We start from the raw sequence: 22,286 nt of genomic DNA, 5'->3' as shown, positions 1-22,286 counted from the left end.
TGACGCAGTTTCTGCCACCTGTTGGAGAGAGACAGCCTCCACATCCCAACCTCCCAGCAGGGCTGGCTGCAGAGGGAACAGGTCCCAGGAGGCTGAGCCCCAGGACACTGACACCTCCTTCTCCCCAAGGCTCTGTCTTCAGACCCCAAGGAGGGCAGGCAGAACCAGGGTTCAGGAGTCAGAACACCCTGTTGCCACTTACCAGCTGCCAGATTAGTAGAGATAACACGACCTACCTCCTGGACAAAACATCACAGAAGCTCCCTTTCCCCCAGCATGGTCAGCACGCACAGCCTGCAACCACAGCCCTGCCTGCTCCTAGCTTGAATCTCCACAAAGACCATGACTTCCAGGGACCTCCCAGCCCACCACCCTCCACTCCAGATTCCAGTGAGTGGCGAGATTTATATAAAAACTGAGCCTGGGATGCAGACTTCTTGCAAGCATCAGTACCTGGCAGGATACTATTTTTCTTCCTCTTTACTTTCCCAGCTGTATCTTCTCATTTACATGGGCCCCCAGCAGGTCCCCAGTGCAGATGTGCTTCTAGCAGATGGGTGGTTCCTGGAGGGGGCAGGGACGATGGGGTCCCAGAAGAGAGTGCTGGCTTGCACCCATGTACCCCCATCACTCACCTGAAGACCTCCACAGGTGAGCTTCCCATCAGGAATGCTCCAAGATGCCACCCTTCCTCCAGCACGGTGACCCGGACAGCCGCAGCGGGATGTCCCTACTGAGCACTGCTCACCATTCACCAAGCCCTCCATAGGACCCCTCAGTGCCCAGAACAGCCCCTATGACCCCCCAGCTCCCACCCTGCAATTAAGAACAGATATCCAAATTCCCCCTCCCCAACTGTTCCCCACCCCTGCTCTGGCCAAGGGAGAGGCACTAATTTATAAGTTGCAGATAATGTCACCCACCATTCATCCAAATGTGTCACTAACATCCCATTAGACTGTAATTATTTTTTAATTAAAACTAAGAAAACTGGCATGCCAGAGCCGACTTTATGCATCTGTTATGGGTTAAAATAGCTTTTAAAAAATGTTTCGGAGACCGCAGTCTATTGTGGCCGCGGCCTCTGCCAAAGAAAACGCAAGCTTGCTTATTTTCTCCATGGGGCGCAACAGTGCCTATGTGTGCCGGCACAGAATCGGCTGGCCGTGAAAAGAATTCTAAATAAAACACAAACATGGAATTTGGCAACGCCACAGAAGCAAGCTTAAGACTAATTCCAGCATGCGGACGGCTCTCACATAGTAAGTCTGGCTCCAGCATAAATGAAACCAGGCACTGTAAAATACCAAGGCAAGTTGGAGTTTCAACTTAAAGGGCCAGAACGCTGATTCCAGATATAAAAGCTTATTAAGCCAGCTCGCACTGGCTCCATAAATCCATAGGTTATTAGCTGTTTGCTTTCAGCCAATCCCCTCTTAAAGAGATGTATATTGAAAGAGAGAGGGAGAGAGAACAACAAATGAAAACCATCACTTTGCACTTGACTTTTAGTGCAGCCGTTCTGGAAATACTGTGTTCATTATTGCAATTAGAGGGGAAAGACTATCTGAGACCTCAAATATACACAAACCCAAAACGGAGGAGAGAAGGCAAGGGAGGAGGAGCTGAGAGATGGAGGGTAGAACTCCAATGGGAGGATGAATACAGGCTTCGGAAACATCAGCAGGTGGGAGGTGGCAACAGAGAAAAAAAGCCACCTGGACACTGGAATAGCTCCACCCGGGGAAATGGCAATGATAATGGCTGTGATAATAATTAGTTATAATGACAATAAAAATATAACGTAATACCTGCTATATTCACCACCTTTCGTATTCCAGCTGTTGCTTCAGGCAGTATAATGTGGCAGGGAAAGGGTCTAATGTAGAACGAAGCAGTCAAGGGCTCTGACTTCAGACCACCTCAGTTTCCTCATCTGTAAAATGGGGATAATGACAGTGGCTTCCTCGCAGAAGTGGGGGGAGGGATGTTGGAGGTGAAGCCCACCGTGAACATTTAGCAAGGTGCCCGCCGTTGCTAACCAGCCCTCTCAGTTGGTGCCATCCTTATTTTACAGATGAGGAAACTGAGGCTCATAAAGATTGGTTACCCACCCAAGGACAAAGAGCTCATAAACGTCAGAGTCAGGGTTTGAACCCAGCCATCCTTCTCCAGAGCCCTCGATCGCCCTGCACACGCTCCACAGTGAGCGGGTCACACACCAGCTAGCCACGTTTTCCAGGACAGTGAACTGTGGCTCCCTCTGAGGCTGAGGTTCGGTCTCCTCCAGAAGGTACTGAGAAAGCAAATTCATCTCCAGAGAGAGACTCGCCCTCAAAAGCCTCAGCAGGCCTCAGTGCTGAAACACAATCCGCACACACCACAGTCCAGGAAGAATTACTAAGTTCGGGGAGGCAAAATAATCAAAAGTGCCTCCGGCATCAGGCAGGGGTAGAAGGCACCTGTTCTGTTGCAACGGTTTCCCTCCACACTGCACATGTGTGTGCATATGTACATGCACACGTACACATACACACTGACAGACACATGCACACACACACACACACGTACACATACACACAGGACCTTTTATTATGGGGTCTGTGCCAGGCCCAAGGACCCTGGCAAAGGCAATGGGAAAAACCAGGGAGAAAATTACATGAGGCAATATTTGGCTCTAAATGAAAAAGCCATGGAATGTTTCCCTCAAGTTCTGGTTTTTTCTTGCAGGTCCGCTCAGACCCGATCATCCCGGGTGGCTGATCAGGTCAGCCTCACCCACAGGGAACCCCCAACACCCTGGTCCCTGAGATGAACAAGCTGCCATTCTTCCAATGCTACCAGCCACCTGACCGGGTGTGGCCAGGACATCCCAAGCCACCAGAACCCACAGAGGCCATGGTCAGGCCACTCCTGAACTATCCTCTCATCAAACACATGCTCAGCAAAATGGGACCAAGGACTGGGGAACCTGACCTCTGACCCCACCACCTGCTACTTCCCCCACCCCTGCAGGCTCTGTAGCCCAACCTGGTGACATCACCACCCCAGTAGTCTCCAAGCTCTTCTTCCTGAAAAGATGTATAGTGTTTCAAAAGATACAGACTAAAAATACTCCTGGCTTCTCAAGAGCCGGTTTACAAAAATAATTATATTTTCTTTAAAAAATAAATAAATTATAGGCAAGTATGTGTCCAGCTATTTTTAGTTCCTATTCAACTCTGTTAATTTTTTCTCATAATAATCATTGCAGACTTTCTTGCAAAACCATCCCCTTCTCTTGTGAATAACTGCATTCTGACTTGGCATGGGGGCCAGGTTGGGGGCCAGAGGAGGAGTATGCCACGGAGGTTTGAGTGCTGGCCAAGGGTGCTGGCATTTGAGAATCACCATGTTCCTGAGGGAAAAGGAACATGTGGCCATCGTCAGAGGCCACTGTCAGTTTCAACACAACAGACGTATAGAGAATGTCTCACAAGTGCCTGAACCTGTCCAAGACCTCGGGAGTTCACAGACAAGACTGAACAGGGGCTCCTGCCCTGGAGGGGCTTATAATCCAGTAAGGGGCATAAAGAGGGTTGAATGATGGCCCCTGAAATGATAACCTAAGTGACAACCACATTCCTGGATCCTGTAAATGTGACCTTATTTGGAAAATGGTCATTGCAGATGTAATTAAGTTAAGGATCTTGAGATGAGATCATCCTGGATTACCCCAGGTGGGTTCTAAATTCAATGACAATTGTCCTTTTAATCTTAATTGTCCAGAAGAGGAGAAGACAGACCCACAGGATGAGGCCATATGACCTCATGGAGGCAGGGACTAGAATGATGAAGCCATAAGCCAAGGAATGCCTGGAGCCACCAGAAGCTGTGAGAAGCAAGGCAGGATTCTGGGTTAGAGACTCCAAAGGAAGCACAGCCCCGCCAAAATCTTGATTTTAGACTTATGGCCTCCCAAATGGTGAGAGAATAAATCTCTGCTGTGTGAAGCAACCCAGTTTGTGGTCATTTGCTACAGCAGCCCTAGAACACTAACCCAGGGCAACGGGGAGGGAGCAAAGTCACAGCCCCACATAATAATCTTTACAATAGCCCACGATCACTAATCCCAATCTACAAAGGACCGAAGGCCACTGACTCAGATTCCCCCTCTCCAATCCCTCCATCGTGACGATCCCCACTAGATGCGAGATGCCAAGAGGCTCAGAGAGGGGCTGGGCATGCCCCAGACCCAGTGAGCTCTAACCTGCCCCTCCATGTCCTGATTCCTAATACGGGGCTCCTTCCACTAAAGTGCACTCAAATCAATGCCCTGGGGACACAGCAGAAAGGACAGTGAAAATTGTCCATTTGCAGAATTTTCTTCCCCAAACTCAAGCTAAGCTCGATGCTTAACTGACTGCCAAAAACCAGCCATGCTAGGAGACAGGGCTGTCACGGGGAAGCATTTACAAGAGAACTGGGGTTCGAGACCCTGCAACAAAACATCCTGAAGGAGGGAACCCAGGACAGTGGCTACGGCCCCACGCCCAGATCAGCTGGAGCTGGGTTCAAGTCCATACTCTCAGGTTCACTAACCACATGGCTTGGGCCAGTTGTTCCCCACATCCCTGAGGAGTGTTTCCTTGGCTTAAACAATCCAACAGTCAGGTGAGGATGTGGAGACGTCGGAACCCTTGCGCCTTTTGGTGGGAATGTAAAATGGTGCAGCCGCTATGGAAAAGTTTGGAAATTCCTAAAGAAATTAAACATAGAATTACCATTTGACCCAGCAATTCCATTTGTGGGTGTACAAGCATTCTTCAAAAAGATCATGGGATTTTATTATCTTTTCATTCTATTTTTCCACGAAGTTTCTGAAGTACCCACATTGTACTGGGAACTAAAACAGATATTCGTACGTCCCTGTTCTTAGCTGCATTATCCACAATGCCAAAAGGTGGGAGCAGCCCACATGTTTATCAGCGAATGAATGGATACACAAAATGTGGTATATAATACAACGGAGTATTATTCAGCCTTAAAAAGTAAGGAAATTCTGACACCTGCTACAACGTGGATGAACCTCAAGGACATTATGCTGAGTGAAATAAGCCAGTCACAAAAAGACAAGTACTGTATGGTTCCACTCATAGGAGGAGCCTAGAATAGTCAAGATCATAGAGACAGAGAGTAGTACGGTGGTTGCCAGGGGCAACCTGGGGAGCAGGAGTCAGTGTTTAATGGGGACAGACTTTTGTTTGGGATGATGAAAAAGTTCTGGAGATGGATGGCGGTGATAGACGCACAATAGCAATGTATTTAATAGCAATGTACACTAAATTGTACACTTAAAAATGCTTGAAATAGTAAATTTTATGTATAGTTTATCACGGTAAAAAAAAAAAATAAATCCCACGATCACCTCTTTGTACTGTTGTGAGAATCAATAAAGGTGACGCGTGGCACACAGTGGCCCTCAATGAACGGTTCCTCTTACGATTAAATCAAGAATAAATGAGCTGGTTAATAAAACAAGGAAATTCAAAGCAAAAGACCTGAGTCAGAAAGAACTGGTTAAATACAATGCCAAGAGCAGATTCGTGCATGCGGCGGGCCTCGCCCCACCAGCCTTTCCTCACCTCTTATTAACAAAGGCAATAATTAAAAATGTCCGGTCTTATGAAAAGATTCCAACTGCTCTGTTTCTGCAGGTAGCGACTCCGTTTTTGCATTAACCTCCTTGAAGAAGTCCTGAGACCTCTGATCCCATCCACTGAAAGCATAAAATATGGGCATTCTGTTGCCCAGGGCTCGGCCAGCCGGTGGCAGCCCCACTATGCAGTAGCTTGCGCCTCTCTCTCAGCACCTGCTCACACCTGCCAGGTAGGTGGCCGAGCGGGAGGGGCGCCCTGGGAGCCAGAAAGCAAGGAGAGGAGCAGGCAGCCTGGGTTCAGATCCCACCTCTGCGCCTACCAGATGTGTAATTTCAAGCAAGTCATGGCACCTCTCAGATGTCAGTCTCCTCACCTGTGAACTGAGAAAGAAGTCACCCTCTTGAGAGAGGAGCTGCGGGAAACCTAAATTCAGAGCTGGAACGGCCCCTGCAAAGGGCCTGACACACAGTGGGCTTGCAGAAATGGTGGCCTGACCATGACCTGGTGGCCCCATTGCTGACTGTAAGGACCCTGATGAAAGAGGAAATCGGGGTTGATGCTTCCCCTGCCACTGACCACACACCAAGGTCACACACCACTCCCCACTCTTGGTTATTATTAAACAATGCCCAAGAAGGGGGGCTGAAGTGGCAGATGAGTTGCAGCCCCCCTGAGGTGTAATGCCAGTTGTGGAACCCCACACAGAGGGACCCCTGCCCACCAAGGGTTTCTTCTCACTGCTCTTGGATAAAGTTGGCCGGCCTTGATTATGTTTGGATAAACTATATTTCAAGGTTTAGACTATTTGGATTTGATTGTGAAACATGCACAGTACACAACCCCTCCACCCCTACCCTGCCCTGGGGTTTGAAGAGTCAAGTACATTTTGTTCCTCCCACTAAAAAACAACAAAGAGCACTTCGAGCTTTCTTAAGAGCAACAAAAGCTGGTTTCTCCCCAGTGATGAGAAATTGGTTCTTCGGGACTGAGCACAGAAACGAGGGGGTTCTGGTTAGAGGACGGAACTGAAAGCATCCCCTGTGTTTGCTCTGCTTTCTCTCACAGGTGCGGACATGACCTTACTGGGTCTTCACTGTCCACCAGCACTTCCTGGGCACCTCCCAGAGCCGGGCACTGTAGAGACTGAGATGGGCAAGAGAAATCAACCCAGTAAAGGCTGGAGTGGGGCCAGCTGCCAAGCCCTTGACTTCTAGTCAGACCCCAGAAACCCAAGTTGAGGGCTTCTTCGATGTCAAAACTTCCCTCTGGTGGTCGGAGGATCAGGCCAGGGCTGGCAGTGGCTCGTTGAATCAGTAGGACCCTTCCAAGAAGACGCCCACATCTACACTTGTCACTGACCCACAGTGCACTGTAAGGAACCCTTCCCCACCTTCGGCCTCAACTTCCCCCGCATTAAAACCCTCCCAGCTCCCATAAGCTCAGTCCATATATTATTTTTCTAAAGAGATACAGGCACCACGGGGAGCGTATTTCACATCCGGTGTATGAGACCACCATCCGCCATGAGCTCCTCCAGGGCAAGGACCCCATTGCGCTCATTTCTGGATCCTCCACATCTATCCCGGGGTCAGGCATGAGCATGACCAGTGAATGAAGGAAGACCTTGGGGACCCTCCCAGGGATGATGGCTGAGTTTGATGGTTTCCCACCAGCAAGCTCCATTTCCCCATGTCCAAGCAGCCACCGCAGCCCAACAGGAAGCTGGAGGGGACGGCTACGTGCATGGCTTTAAGGCTGGCCAGACCTGAGTCCGAATCTCAGTTCCACTTTTGTTGCGCTGTGTGATCCTGGGGAGGTTGTTTGGCCTCTCTGAGCCTCAGTATCCTCATGAGCAAAAGCAGGGGCTGCCTCTTCTTAGGGGCATTATCAGGGTGAGGTATTGCCCCTAAGACAGTGCTGACACATAGTTGGACCTTTAGAAAACAGCAGCAAGTTGTAGGAACACTGGTGACGGTGGCCCCTCCTTCTCTTTCATTCAGGATAAGAAACTCCCAGACAAGTGACTTTTAAAGAGATGGCAGATAAGTCATCATGGGGCACGAGGTCCCCAGGGCCCCCATATCAAAGTGCTTTTCAACAGCTCAGCTTTCTCTTTCCTTCCCCTCACATTTCTCTGTTTTCTCTGCTTCCCCACGTGCTGGGGATTGGCCATGACTGCCCTGAGATGGCAGCTGTTTGGTGGACCTTGCAACAGGGGGATGATGAGCAGGTCCTTCTAGTGTCCCCAGTTCACAGGTGAGCAAACTGAGGCTTGGAGAGAAGACGTGGCCAGCCTGGGGTCACAGATGCATACCCAATCACTTTGAGAACAGGGACAAGGGTGGCCCATCTCCAGAGCTTCCCGCAATGCCTGCAGCTCTTCCTCTAATATGGGTCCATAATGACATTGAATTTCAAGCACGTGTCCATGACGCTGAGCCCTGAGGAGATGGGGCAGCCAGCCATCAAAGCACAACCACAGAATGTCTCAAACCTAGGACATGCTCAGAAGAGCACTCTGGCTGCAGACGGCATAATGGAAGGTCCAAGAGGCCAAACATGGGGATCCTCAAGGTAAAACTCAACCTGCTGCCAAATCTGATTACAGGTTTCTCGCTGAGCTTCCTGGTAATGCAGAAATCGATTTTTAAGTGGCTTCCTCTAGATGATGAATTTTCTTTTCTGGTTTTCAATATGAACTCAAGAGGGGCAGTATTGCCTAGTGGGCAGAGCCTGAGGGACCTGGGTCTGGATCAGTTCTGCCACCCATGTCGTGTGGCCTCTTCCCAACTTTCTGCCTCAGTTTCCCCATCTGTATAATAAAGGGGTTGGATGAGATGATCTGGGGATGCCTGGTCACTCAAGCCTCAGGTCACTGAGGGTGAACCCATTTCTGGACCACGTGGAAGGCAGCACCCAGCCCCCTCTGCCACTTTCAGATTCCCTTTAAAGGAGAATGTGGCTGTCTTCCTTTGAGGTCTCTGATGTCCGTGGCCAGTGCTGGTTCTTCACATCCACTAACTGCTTGAAAGCGCTGCATCCAGCGCTGCATTAAAAATTAATTACACATGCTATTTTATTGCCAGTGCATAATGTAATGAGCACCAGCTGTGCTAAACAGCCAAACTCCTTTTTAAGACAGCTATAAAAAAAAGAAGAAGAAAAGAAAGAAAGAAAGAAACTGCACTTCCAAATGCGTCTCCTGTCAGAGCAGAGAAACAGCAACATCTTGTATGGATTTGAACAGAATTCTTTGATTTAGCTCTGTCTTCAGAATGTCTGAAGGGCCAGCTCGAAGAGTGAGATGGAATCTGGCAAGGCTGCAGTGGTCTCTGCTCCTGGACGTTGCTGGGACCCCTTTTATCTAAGGACAGTCACGCTGGTAGGTGCCCCCACCCCAGTCTGGGCAGCAATGCGGTCCTTCTGGCCACCACTCCCCAGCTCCTCTGGCCCCTGCTGGTACCAAAGCAGATATCACTACGCTGGACAGTGGATTCTTCTGGAGTCCACCAAAGCCCTGCCACCCACCGCCCTGGAGAACAGGCCACCTCCACCACCTTGCATCTCTCCACGGCTTCTCTTGGCCTTGCGTCCGATCATGACAGGAGGCACCTGGGTTCTAAAGGCAGGCGGTGGAGGACGACCCCTGCAGCAGTGTGATCCAGAGCAGGATCCACGGGAGCTCATGTGCAGGAATCACCAACAATACTGTAAATGCTGGGTTGTAAACGCCATGACCACCAGCCCTTCAGCGATGTTGACATCGCAAGGCGTACAGATGACTCTCTAAATTTTTAATAACTCCCCTGAAAGCCCTTTATCTGCAGTGAGCCAACCCCCATTGACTGGGACCTGGCTAGCCCAGAAAGACCCTAACAACAAACGTTACTTTGCAAAGGGAACCCCGTGAATATGTTCTCCAACCTTCCCACTGACGGAGCTCTGTCCACACACCCACACTCACGGTTCTCTTCTTCTGCACCCCTGTACTCACCCCTCCCTCCAGAGTCTCAATGGAGTCTCTGACACCCTCCTGGGGTGCCTCTGGCATCCCCTGCACCGGATCGAGGCAGGGCCTGGGGAGCATTGCCATCTCTGTCCTCACTGCCGTGTGGCTTCTCATTGATCCTCCGGTGTTAATCAAACCCAGTCCAGAATGAAACTACAGCTTGCTCCTTGTTCTAGTATGAAATGTGCAAAGCACAGACCATATCATTAACATAAAACTTCCAGAAATAAGGCCACTTTCCAGACAGACTGTATTAATTGCATCAAGCTTCCACAGCTAGGGTGGTCTAATCCACAGCATCTCATTGGATGGCTCTGGTTATAAAACCAACACAAAATGAACACTGGGATATAATTGAAGGAGGAGAGAATGAGAGATTCTACTGTTAAAACCTACTATTTACTTACAGGTATTCTTTTATCTTTATTGTCCCTTTAACCCATGCCAAGAAACCCCAGACTAGTTAAATAACACAGCAAGCACAATTTCAGTAGAAAAGTAAATTGAATTTAACTTTACAAGATTGCCCTGTGATTTCAGCATATACTAATGACTGCAACTGACTCCCTCTATTAAATCCAAACACTTCCACTTCCCTGAGCTGGGATCTTGTGTGTTCTTGCGTGAGACCTTGAACTTCACCAAGCGCATGTATTAATCACTACAGCTGATGACCATTTGCAGCTTTTAAATATGCAATGAAGTGTCTCAGTTCCTTTTCCACATCCCAGTGCTGGTTCAGGATCTGAGCCAGCCAAGAGGCTAGCCACCCTGAAGAATGGAAAGCCGGGATACAGCTTGAAGTAAGATCCTGCACCGTGCTGGATGCATAACAATGTAACATCGTGAAACCCATTCTGCTTGTGCATGAATCATAGCTTCCATGGGGCTCTCTCAGGACAAGGCACTGTGCTCAGCACCTGGCCTATATGACCTCATGCAATCCTCAGAGTGTGTATTATCATTACCCATTTTACAGATGGAGAAACTGAGGAACAGACAGGGGAAACGACTTGTCTGAGGTGACACAGCTGTACACCCCCGGGAATATGATACACTCTGGTGACCACCTTCCAGTCATGGAAGCCTCAGAACAGGGAAGGGTTCGGGGGAGCCAAAGCCCAGTGGTTTTCAAACTGTTCTCTGAATACCCCTCTCCCTGCCCTGGGAGACCTAGCCAAGCCCCACGCCCAGTCCATCCACAGCAGCTCCACACTGATGTGTTTCAGAGACCAACACAAGGAGCCTCGTTTTTAAATGTTACATACATGCACATATACATATATATAATATATATTTACAGAAGGAGAAACTGAAGCTCAAAGAGAGGCAACGACTTGTTCAAGGCCACTGGCCAGCTGGAGTAAGGGCCAGGACCACAGCCTGAGACTCCTGGCTCCACAGCCACCTTACCAAATCCTCTATGTGGAATCTCTCAGAGAAGAAATTTCAGCGCTCAGGAACATCTAGACTCAAAGCCCCATGTTTCAGCGGAGTCGAAATGAAGCAGCGTCCCCCAAGTCCCTTCTCCCCACTGTTCCCATCAGAAGGAGGTTTGGGGTTGGGGTCCCGGGAGGCGGAGCTGTCTGGGATGCTGCTGGCCAGGATGTACACAAACACGAACCTGTGCGGTCCTCTCCCCCATGAAATCACATCCTTCTATAAATAACTGTGAATGCGTTCACGGGCATGCAATTAACCTGTGTGAAGCACGTTTACACTAGAGTTTCCTGTATTAATTTGAAGAGATAGGTTCAATGAATCCCGATCCGAAGACGGACAAAACAAAGTGAGCAGGCGCCCTGCTCCATCTTCACAGAGGACTGCTTCTTCCTAACGGGTTACTGGGAATTTAACGACTCCACTCCAACTCCTAATTAAACAGGCACTAAAAACATTTAAGTAAACAGCCCAGAGCTGGGGACAGAGACCACAAAGGGACACAAACCACTGGAATAGGATATTTTCAGGTATTGCAATTGATCAGAAAATATGGTGGCCCAGCCTGGTGCAGGCTACTGAACAGGGGCCAAACGAAGAAACAGAACAGGACTGGACATCGGAGCAGAGGGCAGGAAGTAACAGCAGGCCCATCAGGACAGTCTCCTGCAGAAGGACAAGGGCCTCAGCCCCCTGCTGGCCCGACTCAGGAACAGGACACTGCCCTTCCTCACCCCCCTCCCCAAGCACTGTGATCAAGTGTTGGGGCTCTGAGCCCTTGTAAGTCCTAAAATCCAAGAAGGCCTCCAAGCCAGAAGATGAGCCAGGGCCAGAGATGAAGCAGGTGTTGGGAGAGGAGCCCAGGATCAAATTCTATCTCTGCCACCTCCCCTCTGCTCTTCCTTACCCCACAAATCACCCTTACTGCAAGTCCCCATTCCCTCTCCTCCATGGCCCACCAGACTGTAAGCTGCAGGAGGGCAGGACACACACCTCCCCACCGCCCTGCCCAACTTTTCCTTTGTTTGCATGGTGCTTACATACTAGGTGCCCGAGAAAAGGCTTTAAGTTGAAGAATGAATGAATGCATGAATGAATGAATGGATCAGAGCTATGAGACTTCCACTTCTGAACCTGGTTTTCTCATCTGTAAAGTGACGAGAGCAAAGTGTTAGGTTGCTGTAAGGAATAAATTTAAGAATGCCCATAAAATGCCTAGAGCAACCCAGCACATGCCTAGCTCGATACTCTGTCCATATAAGGACCCAGGTAGAGTACATGAGGTCATGCTGATGGCAGAGTTCACCTGGAGCCAAGGCAATGGAAACATCATTCATCCTCAGTGGGAAGACAGGTGGCCTTGTCAGAAGGCACCCCAAGGACAAATCCCAGTTCTGCAACCTTGGCCTGGACACTCACCCTCCCCAAGCCTCTTCTCCCCCATCTGTGAAACAAGCATGGTAACAGCTCCTGCTACACACTGCGCAAAGATGCTGAGAGGACCTGGCCACATCAGGGAGGTGCTCAGTCCCCTGGCTGGATCTCATCTACTTCAGCAGCTTCTAAGCAGGGCCAGAGCCAACAGAGGGTTAAGCAAACCCCGTGTGCACCTCTGGTGAGGAGATCATGTTTCTGCGCCACAGAACTTGACCGAGTCCAGTCATAAACACTCAGGCTGATCTTTGATAGCAAAGCCCCCTGAGTAGTTGCAGGGACTGCAGCACTAATTACAGGAAGCCGTGAGAGCAGCACAGCCGCCCAGACGGAGCAGGCATCCCTCACTCAGTAAGCAAGGTCTTCTACAGACTCACAGAACAGATCTGCTCCATCGCCCTGGGGACCAGGGCAGCCCAGGACACAGAGCCAATTTCTTTGCAAGTGGTACTAACTCCTTCCTGAGTGATTCTGGTCTTCACTTTGTGCATTTAAGGCACAAGCCAGTAAGAAACCAGAATTCTCCTCGGAAGCCAGATCTTATGATGTCACCACCTGTCATAGATGGCAGGGGGTGGGGGAACTAAAGGCTGCAGGCCACCCCACCAGCAGAAGGCCCAGGGAGCTCTTGACCTTGCAGCAGAGGCTGCCTGTGGCCTTTTCCGAGTCTGTGGCTCCAACAGGGACCATCCCTTGGGACAGCTTCAATTAGACACAAAACCTACCCAATAAAAATCGTTTTCCTTTCACCACTCAAGTCAAGAAAATGCCTGCACTGTGCTTGGTGACAAAGCAGGGACAAATCGAATCTGCCACAGCTCTGTACCCACCCTCTCCTTTCCTGGCCTCTGCCACGGAAAACAGACCACAGCCACTCGCCACGTGTGTCAGTGTCAGGATCTCGCTCCTACGGCCCCAGTGTGGCTCACAGCAGGCCCTGCCGAGATGCCGCGCAGGAGAGGCTGGGATGAGATCCCACAAATTTCCAGGGACCCCAGGCCAGAGCAGGAGTTTGGGTTTTGTTTGGGGACAAAAGGGAGATGTAGCAGAGGCCAGGTTGTGTGTGGCCACACTCCCCCGCTGCCCACCTGTGTGATGGACAGCCACACCGCCCTCCCAGAGGAGCAGGCAAGAGTCAGTGCAAACCCCTGCAATGTACAGGTCTAGAGTCTGGCCCAGAGCCAGGCACACAGTAGGTACTCAGCCCCTTGCCCCCACAAACACCCCGTGATGTTTCACTCCCTCCCATGGCTGCAGCTTGTTAAAAGGCTCCTTTTGAGTGACTTTTTTTCCTTAAACTTAATGGGCAACACATTCTCCCAAAGAGAAAATCAGCATTTTGGGCGGCTCCAGTGATATACGCAGACAACCATGGAATCTTCTCCTAGCTCTATGTTGGGGCGGGGCAGGGGGTGGTGTCTGGGGTGGGGGAAGGGTAGCAGTGGCAAGGGCAGAAGAAAACCTCAGATGTTAAGCGTTATCCAATTAAGCTTTAGCTAAACAGCCCGGAGAGATGAAATTTGGAGGCTGGAGAGGTGCACTCTGGGAGTGAGACTCTCAGACTGGGGGGGGGGACCGCCTGACCCATGGGGATGGGGCACTGGCTTACGGCTCTGTTGACATCCTTTACCACTTCCCCTGACACCCTACAAATACTTTTTGGGTGGGGGTTTTGCTTCCTCCTGGGTTCCCACCTGCCCAGCTCTGCCCAGGACACATCCCGCCATCCCCGGGAGCCCACCCCCCACCGCGGCGGCGTCTGTTACCTGACAACTGACACTGGCATCCAAAGGGAGCCTCCATCTGCCCCTCACCCTGAGTGCCGTCGCCCGAGACAGGGCGCACGCTGCAGCACGGCAGGGGGATGCAGGGCGGGAGGGCGCCCAGGGCCCGCAGAGGTGAAGTGATCACCGATGTGTGAGGGTGGGAGGAGGAGGCAGCTATGGGGGCCATCGCTGGCGGCTGGGCAGGCCTGCACGGCCCTGGAGAAAAAACAATAGAAAAGACTGGTCAGTCGGGCCCTGGACTGCACAGGGGGCAGGGGGTGCAGGGTGGGCCCAGGGCACAGGGCTGCAGGCTGCCCTCGAGGGAGGAAGTCCCAGGGGTGCCAGGCCCTGCAGGGAAGGCGACTGGGGCACAGGTAGGGCAAAGGGGCCAGGGAGATGGGCAGGGGGTACTGAGGAGAGTCCTACTTCCACAGCTGCCAGGCTGGGCTATCTGGAGGCCAGGACCCCCACCTCTGTGCAGGGGACTGGGGCCAATAGGGGCTCTCAGGGCCCCACTCCCAGGAAGGACACCCCATGTGGGAGCTACTGGAGTGATCTGGAGCAGATTCCATTTGGGAATTTGTTTCCAAAAATTTGGGCCACCCCTGCCCAGAAGAGTTAGGAAGCTCAGAGCCACCACTGTTCGCTACATCAGGATGGGCTGTTTGGCCAGGCTGGGGACACCTCAAGTCCACCTCCCAGTGTCTGGGCACTGGTTAGCCTCCCGCCTTGATGATCGCCAGCTAGTGTCTCTCTCCAGCCCCAAGCACTGAGCATGCAGCACCCAAGCCCAGTGCCTTTCAGAAGGCTTTGACACCCCCCGCCCTGCCCGAAAACCCTGGCACTGCACACTCCCTTTTTAATGTCTCTGCCCTGGCTTGGAACCCACCCCCTCACCATCTGCCTCAGCTCCGCCCAGCCCCACGGCTCACCATGGCTCCCCAGCAAGGCCTGCGTTTGATTTGGCCGTTTATCTTAAATGGCTAAGAGACCACCAGGGCAAAACATTTGTGTGAAGCCCTTGCCAAAACCACAAGTGAAGAAGCCCAAATTCCCTGGGTAAATAATTGAGCAGGGAGGCATCAGAGAGACAGAAAGAAAACATCAACAAGATGATGGGCAGCTGAGCCCGGCCAGCTCCTCCGGGGAGGCCGTTGACGCCCCACCTCCCAGCACAGGCTGCCCGGGTGGGGATCCGCCCACCCTATGGCCCCCACATAGGACCTCCCCAGCCCAAGAAGAGCCACTGCGAGCCAGGAGACTACCAGTCTTCATTTGCCTGAGCTTCCTAACATGCCCACAGGGGCAGGGGCTTAGGATACCCATTGCACAGACCAGAAGACTGATGGCATGACTGCAAGAAAATTGCAGACACCAGCAGCCAGCCCTGTCAAAACTCCAGCTTCCAGCTCCAGAACCAGAGCTCTTCCTCTGCACCCCTGCACCTCCTAAATGTGTGTTATCCAGGATCGGGGACATCAGAGTGCTTAAGACCTCTGGCATGAGGATTGGGGGCTGTCAGTGTCCTGTCAAGAGGCCAAAGCTAACACCAACACCACTCGGGCCCCTCTAGGCCAATGAATCCCACACTAGGCTAGGCCCTGAGTATTTCTGAGTGCGCAGCAGCCCCGGAAGGGCGTGGCTGAGGAACCGGTAAGCAGTTGCAGCCACAGATGCTAAGCGGAAAGCCATGTCCCAGATCGAGCGCAGGCCCCCAAGGAAGGTCAGCAGCCAAGGCCAATGCTGCCTGCCTCCTCCAGGAAGCCCGCCCTGGCCGGTCCTTGACTGAAACCCCCAGCACTGAATACTGTGTGTTTGACCCTGTCCACTACTAGTCTCGAGTCCCCATGTGGGCCCTCCCTTCATACCACGGAGAGCTATGGATCATCCATAACCATGAGAGCGGCTTTGTGCCAAGTACCGCACAACCACTTCACTCAGCAAGGAAGACCATACCTGTTCCATGGGGGGGAAACTAGGGCTCTGGGGGGGCTGGGACTTGAATACAGATGTATCTTCAAAACCTGGTTATGTTCTGCTTCCTTCTAGGGGTACAGCTGGGGTGGGGTTGTGCAAGGTTACCAGGATGCCCCAGGATCCTGAGGGCAAGGGCCATGCGGGGGTGGGGGAAGCCTGAGGTTCTCAGGCTCAATCCAGCCATCAGCAGCTGCAAAAGGCCAAATCCAGGCTCTGGCTCCTGGGTTCTGGCTGAGTCTACAACACAGCTAGCACCACTTATCACGGTTGAGAAACCAACAGGAGCACCTCGCAGCCTGGTAACAGATGTCCCAAGTGCTAAGGGAGCAGTCTAGCTAAACCCTTCTCCTGGAAAAGTCAAAGGTAGGGCTTAGGCCAGAGTCCATAAAGGCAAATTCACGAAACACATAATGCTCTGCATAGGGTGCATAGAGTGGGGAGCCGGGCCACCCCCTGGTCAGCTTTCCACAGGGCCTCATTTGGAACTCTGACCTCGCTGAAGTCCACCTGCCCCTGGCACCAGATCAGTGGGGACAGGGGACGGCCTGCTGGATGAAGAACTTCTAATGCGAAGCTGCATGAGGCCTCTCTGGGGCTCTCCGCCCTGGGGAAGGTTTCCTCATTGGGGCAGCTTAAACCCAGAGCTCTGCCCAAAGGTGGAACTCAAGAAATCCTCTTCTGAAGCTACTGCAAAAGCCAAAGTGATGACAGTGGCCACATACTGTATGATTCCACAGATGTGAAAAGTCTGGAATAGGCAAATCCGTGAGACAGAAAGTAATGGTTGCCAGGGGCTGGGGAGAAGGGTGTGAGGACTAGTGGGTACAGGCTTCTTTCAGAGGTGATGAAAATGTTCTGGAATGAGACAGTGGTGATGGCTGCACAACACTGGGAATATACTCAAAAACCACTGACTGTACACGTTAAAATGGTGAATTTTACATTACATGAATCTTAATGCAAAAAAAAAAAGGCCAAAGGTGAGGACTTTTTGTCTCTGGGCCTCAGTACCTGTCCAGACCACCTCCCAGCCCCCACCCTTCCTCCGGGAAGGGGTATTTGCCTTTAGAAGTATACCCAGGAAATCTAGAACGCACTCAAAGAGCACTTGAGACCCGGTGACATAGACTGTGCACCCAGACACGCACAGAGAAAACCCCCAGAGCTCAGAGAGACGTAGCCTTGGGGAGAGAGAGGCCTGGGTTCGAATTCCTCCTCTGTCAGTTCCTGTCCACTTCTCAGAGCCTCAGTGCCCTCACCTTTAAAGGAAGGGTCAGGACAACCCTGAGCCAGAGCAGGGCATCTCGTAAACAATAAATAAATGGTCCCTATCTTTCATTATTCATTTTATTTTCACAGGCTAACAGAGCACTGGTAGGCACCCTGCAAAGCCCTGCAAGGCACTCTTAAAAGAAAAAAAAAAAAACACTTTCTTTTGAGGTCTAAACCAGTACCCCTCTGGAATTCACACAGACCCACGTGCACCGAGGTATGTGGCGGGGGACACCAAGACGCCAGCTCAGCTTTATGTGGGATCCAGGTGGCTTAAAAATAAAACCCTAGCTGGCTGGATTTCTTATCATGGAAGTTCACTTTAAATAGGGAAAAAGAAATAAACAATTAACACCTATATTATCTCATGTAAGCCCAGCAGCCTCCATGAGGTCAGTATTATGATCCCCCTCCCACAAATGAGGAAACTGAGGCTCAGAAAGGCTGAAGAAAGTGCCCAGGACCATGTGCCTTATGGAGCTCAGAAACTACCTTCTCATTCTATGCATCATACAAAGACGTACCCTCCCAAAAATGTCTAAGGATAAGGCCCCTAAAATGTCTCGTAAGCTCCAAAACAGGGTGTAAGATCATTTTTAATGCTTTCATGGGTTTTAAGCATTCTGTAATCCATGTCCCTTCTAGAGGGACCCTGCAGATGCTCCAGCTTCATGCCTCACACATGCGCACTAACCCAGAGAACACGCCCACCGCCTGTGAGCAAGTAGACACAGAAACGCCTGGAAAAGCCCCAGCCTGGTTTTGAGGGGAACGGCGAGCCTTCCCCACCGCTGAATCCTGTGGGGCATCCCCTCCCAAATGGGAGGATTACAGACTCCATGTTCCCGGCTAGAGAGAGGTGGTCAGGAATATACACGGTGCAGGAGATGTCTATTTTTCTCCCTCCTGGTGCCTTTCAATTGATACGTTTTTTAAGCCGAGAACTCCTACTGATAGTGCAGAAATGAGTCATAGATCAAGGAAGGAGAGACAGGGAGCCCAGTCTTGTGAGTAAGGGACACTGGCAAGGGAACCTGACAGTCCCCGAGCCCCCTCCCCCCATGCCAAGACATTAATTCTCACAAGTCGGAGAAAATTACTATGCATGAATGCAAAAAGCATGATCAGGAGTAATTAACATGGCTTCATATGCAAATTTTATTAATGCAGAAGTACAAAGTCATTATGCAAATGAAACTTACGTCAACTCTCTTGACAAATATTCATCTCTGAGGCTCAAGTTTCTCCCTTTTTATTTATTTATTTAATTTTCCCTCTCCCCCCCATCCCTTTTATCCTGGGTTGTTTTTTTTTTTTCTCTTTTTAGTGTAGGGAGAGGACGTGGGAAGGGAGGTGGTAGTGGTGGCTGCTACAGCGGCAGCAAGCCACAAGACTGTTTGACAAGTTTGCAAAGTTGTTTTTCAACCAGAGAAATGTATTCTTGCATTGTTGATTTTTTTTCTTTTCTTTTTCTTTTTCTTTTTTTTTTTTTTTTTTTTTTTTTTTTTTTTTTTTTTTTTTTTTTTTTTTTTTTTTTTGGTTGTTGGCAGGTACAAGACAGCTCATAGGAGAAGGGGGGAAAAATTAAAAAAAAAAAAAAGCTCTGGGCAGCAGGCAGCCAATCAAAACGCCAGAGCCTGTAATGAGGGCGATTGATGGCTGTTTGGCTTTTACTGCAGGGTAATGAACTAGAATCCAGTCTGAGGAGGGGGGAAAATATGAATATTCATGAGACTGTGCTCCTGCCTTTGATGATTAAAGAAATTTTTAATATTCAAATAAGCGCTTGCCAAGTGATTAACAAAGAACAAGCAAGCAGAAATATGGAGATGGGGGCCGGGAAGGATTTGAGCGGCGAACACACTGCAGGAAAAGCAGCCCCAAATTCCATAAACAAGATAGGCACATAACCCAAATCGCAAGCGGGCAAATAAAAACATTTCTCTCCGATCGCTTAAATGTTTTGCCAGCTACTTTGTCTTAAGGATGATAAAAATGTTACCTATTGGGGGACGGGGGGCAGGGAGGACAGACATCGCATGAAGTCAAGTGCATTGCTCACATTTAAGGATCATTACCCTGATCCTAGCCCACCTCCTCCCACCCCAACGGGAAATTAGGATTCTTTTTCCGGTTTGCTAGAGAGACAAGATGGGGGAAGCCGGCAGACTTGGAAACCCAGCTCTTGAGATTCAGGCCTGCCTGTTCTGGGCACCATGTCGCAGTGATCTGGCCTGGGTAGGCACAGCCATACCTGTGGTCGTTTGTTGCTTCTAGGGGTGGGGGATCTGACCACTGGTGCCCACCGTCTGGAGAGCCCAGCATCTCCTCAGACTCAGGCCCTGGTCTCAACACATACAGAAGGTGGTAACAGAAAAAACCGAGGGCTTGTCTTGAGAGATTGGAAGGACTCAGACCTTCAGCACAGGGCCTGGCCTGGGCATGATCACAGCCAAAAATACCATGGGACCAGCTGCCACCGAGGAAAAGTGCCTCCACCAATCCCGCAGGCTCCATTAACTGTCTGCTAAGGCCGCACGCTCATATTTTAACAGCTCCACCATGGGTTCACATTGAAGCACATAATAACAGTATTAGCTGGTAAAATGATCCTGCAGTTAAAATACATCTAATTAGCAGCCGATGACATCCATTTTGGCAATTTCCTATTTGAAAGAAGTGGAGTGCTACCTTAAATGAGACAGGCACTGGGTACTCACCCCACAAGACCTGGCCTTCCCACCATTTGTTTCTTTCTCTCTCTCCCTTTTTTTTGGGGGGAGGCGGGGGAGGCGGTGAGTGGTTGAGACAACAGGAATGGAGACGAAGGACTCCAAGAAGCTTTCTTTGTTGCTAAATTTCAGAGCTACGCAGGTCTGAGGGAGGGGGGTACTCAAAAAATAAATTCCTTCACTCTACAGGTATTATTTTGTTTCTTTTTCTTAGTTTCTAATTACCAAGGTCTGTAAACCAGGGAAGACTGGAACTTGCTTTCCATTTCATTGTAAAAAATATAATTATAATAATAATAATAATAAACAAGGCAGAAAAAGAATTCCAAGCATTTATAGGAACACCTCTAAGTTGCCATGAAAACCTACAAGTCCAGGACAGATTCCCAAGACAGGACCAGAGAGTGAACCAGAATGTGGTGTGGCTCAGCTCACTGCCCCGGAGCACTGGGGGACCTAGAAATTCTACGCCTGAGTCCCTCTGCCACTTCTGGATTCTGTTCTAAGTCTGGCACGCCCAACAGCCATCACAGGTCTCCAGTCCCTTGCTGCCATGGGTTTGGGTTTGGGGGTGCCACGGGTTTTGTTTGCTTTGAAAGAAAAGCAGTGAAAAGGGAAAATGGGGTGTCACGAGGGTTTGCACAGCTGTGTTGAAAGAGTTCCTTCAGGGTCATTACACAGGAGAGATAAAAGCAGAGGTCAAATCCACGTCTGGCCTTTACGCACGCAGGCTGCCCACTGAAAGACAGCAGCCCTTGCAGGTGGCTGGGGAGGGAGGGAAGTCAAACGCAAGTAGAAGAGCTTTGCCTGGCTTCCTTCCTCCACTGCCTGGGCCCGGTTGCACTTAGAGAGGGCTACCACAGGATGCCAGGCGGCAGGAAGGGAGACGGACTTTCCAGGGGCCTCCAGGAATGTGGGCAACTGCTCATGAGGCCGCCCCCATTACCACTTCCCCAGATGACCACTCAGAGACTCCCACTCGCCACCCACAGCCCTGTGTGGACACCAAGTCATTTTCCTGCACCCACCGCGAGAAGGCTTGGCCACGGAGAAGAGGCAGGAAACACATCTTTTGGAGCACCCCAGGCTGCTTCCTCCAGGCTCCTCCCTCCTTGAGCACTCCTGAAATCTGTCGCAGTGAGTCACCGCTCAAACTATTTTCACTCCCCAACATGCTGCCCATTTAATGCATCCCGGAAAAGGGAGAGGCGAGGCAGAGGAACGGTCGTGCCCCCCAACGACACTATCAAAACCTGTTTTCATCCTTCCACCAGGGCTTGGAAAGAGAACGTCCTCCCCAGCAGCTGCATCTGGCAATTAGAAGCCGGCGCGCGCAGGCACACCCCTTTGCCGGGTCCAAAAGCACCTGTTTCGATGGCTGCCAACCCCAATTTCCTCAAGATGCAAGCAGCTGAAATATTCCAGGGCAGCAGATCCCCTTTCTGCACCCTGAGCCAAGGATCAGTAAGGTCACATTACAAGTTCCAACACCTTCTATGGCCTTCCAAAAGCCCCCCGCCGCCCACCCCCATGAGAAAGCAGAGGAGATTTCAGATGTTGCTGGGGAGGAAGGGTGCCCCTGAACCAACTTCTGTGAACCACTCAGGGTAACGTGAAGGGAGCTGACCTTTCCACCCCCTGAGCGGGCACCTATAGGGGAAAACACGCAGCATGGACTCTTCTTTTGCCTCTCTCTCGGGGAAACCCCCGGAGATCTCTAAACTACTGGAATGCAAATAAAACACCACCACTTGTCCTCCAGCCGGGATGCCGAGGCACAGAAAAACAAATATGTCTCCTCTGGGGTGACCTCAGCAGGCAGAGTCCACCAAATTGGGGCCCATGATCCTGGAATAGATAGGCCTGGGGACAACAGAAGGTGAAGCCGTGTGTTTCACTAGCTAGAAAAATGTGTGTATGCACATCTATTATATATGAGATTGTGTGTGTGTGTGTATATATATATATATATATATATATATATGCACATACACACACACAAACACACATATATCAG

The 22,286-nt window shown here is 50.6% G+C and overlaps 1 protein-coding gene across 1 annotated transcript in view; it reads right to left on the bottom strand.

The window, feature by feature from the left end:
• LOC103584396 (B-cell lymphoma/leukemia 11B-like) overlaps positions 1-22,286 on the bottom strand; it is an 83,192-nt gene that overhangs the window by 37,603 nt on the left and 23,303 nt on the right. The window contains exon 3 of the mRNA XM_008565420.1: positions 14,271-14,504. Coding sequence (XP_008563642.1) covers positions 14,271-14,504 — 234 coding nt within the window. The remainder of the gene's footprint in view (positions 1-14,270; positions 14,505-22,286) is intronic.

This window comes from Galeopterus variegatus, unplaced genomic scaffold, assembly GCF_000696425.1.
Source record: "Galeopterus variegatus unplaced genomic scaffold, G_variegatus-3.0.2 Scaffold198, whole genome shotgun sequence".
NCBI lineage: Eukaryota > Metazoa > Chordata > Mammalia > Dermoptera > Cynocephalidae > Galeopterus > Galeopterus variegatus.
This window is presented reverse-complemented; position numbering and strand designations above follow the sequence as displayed.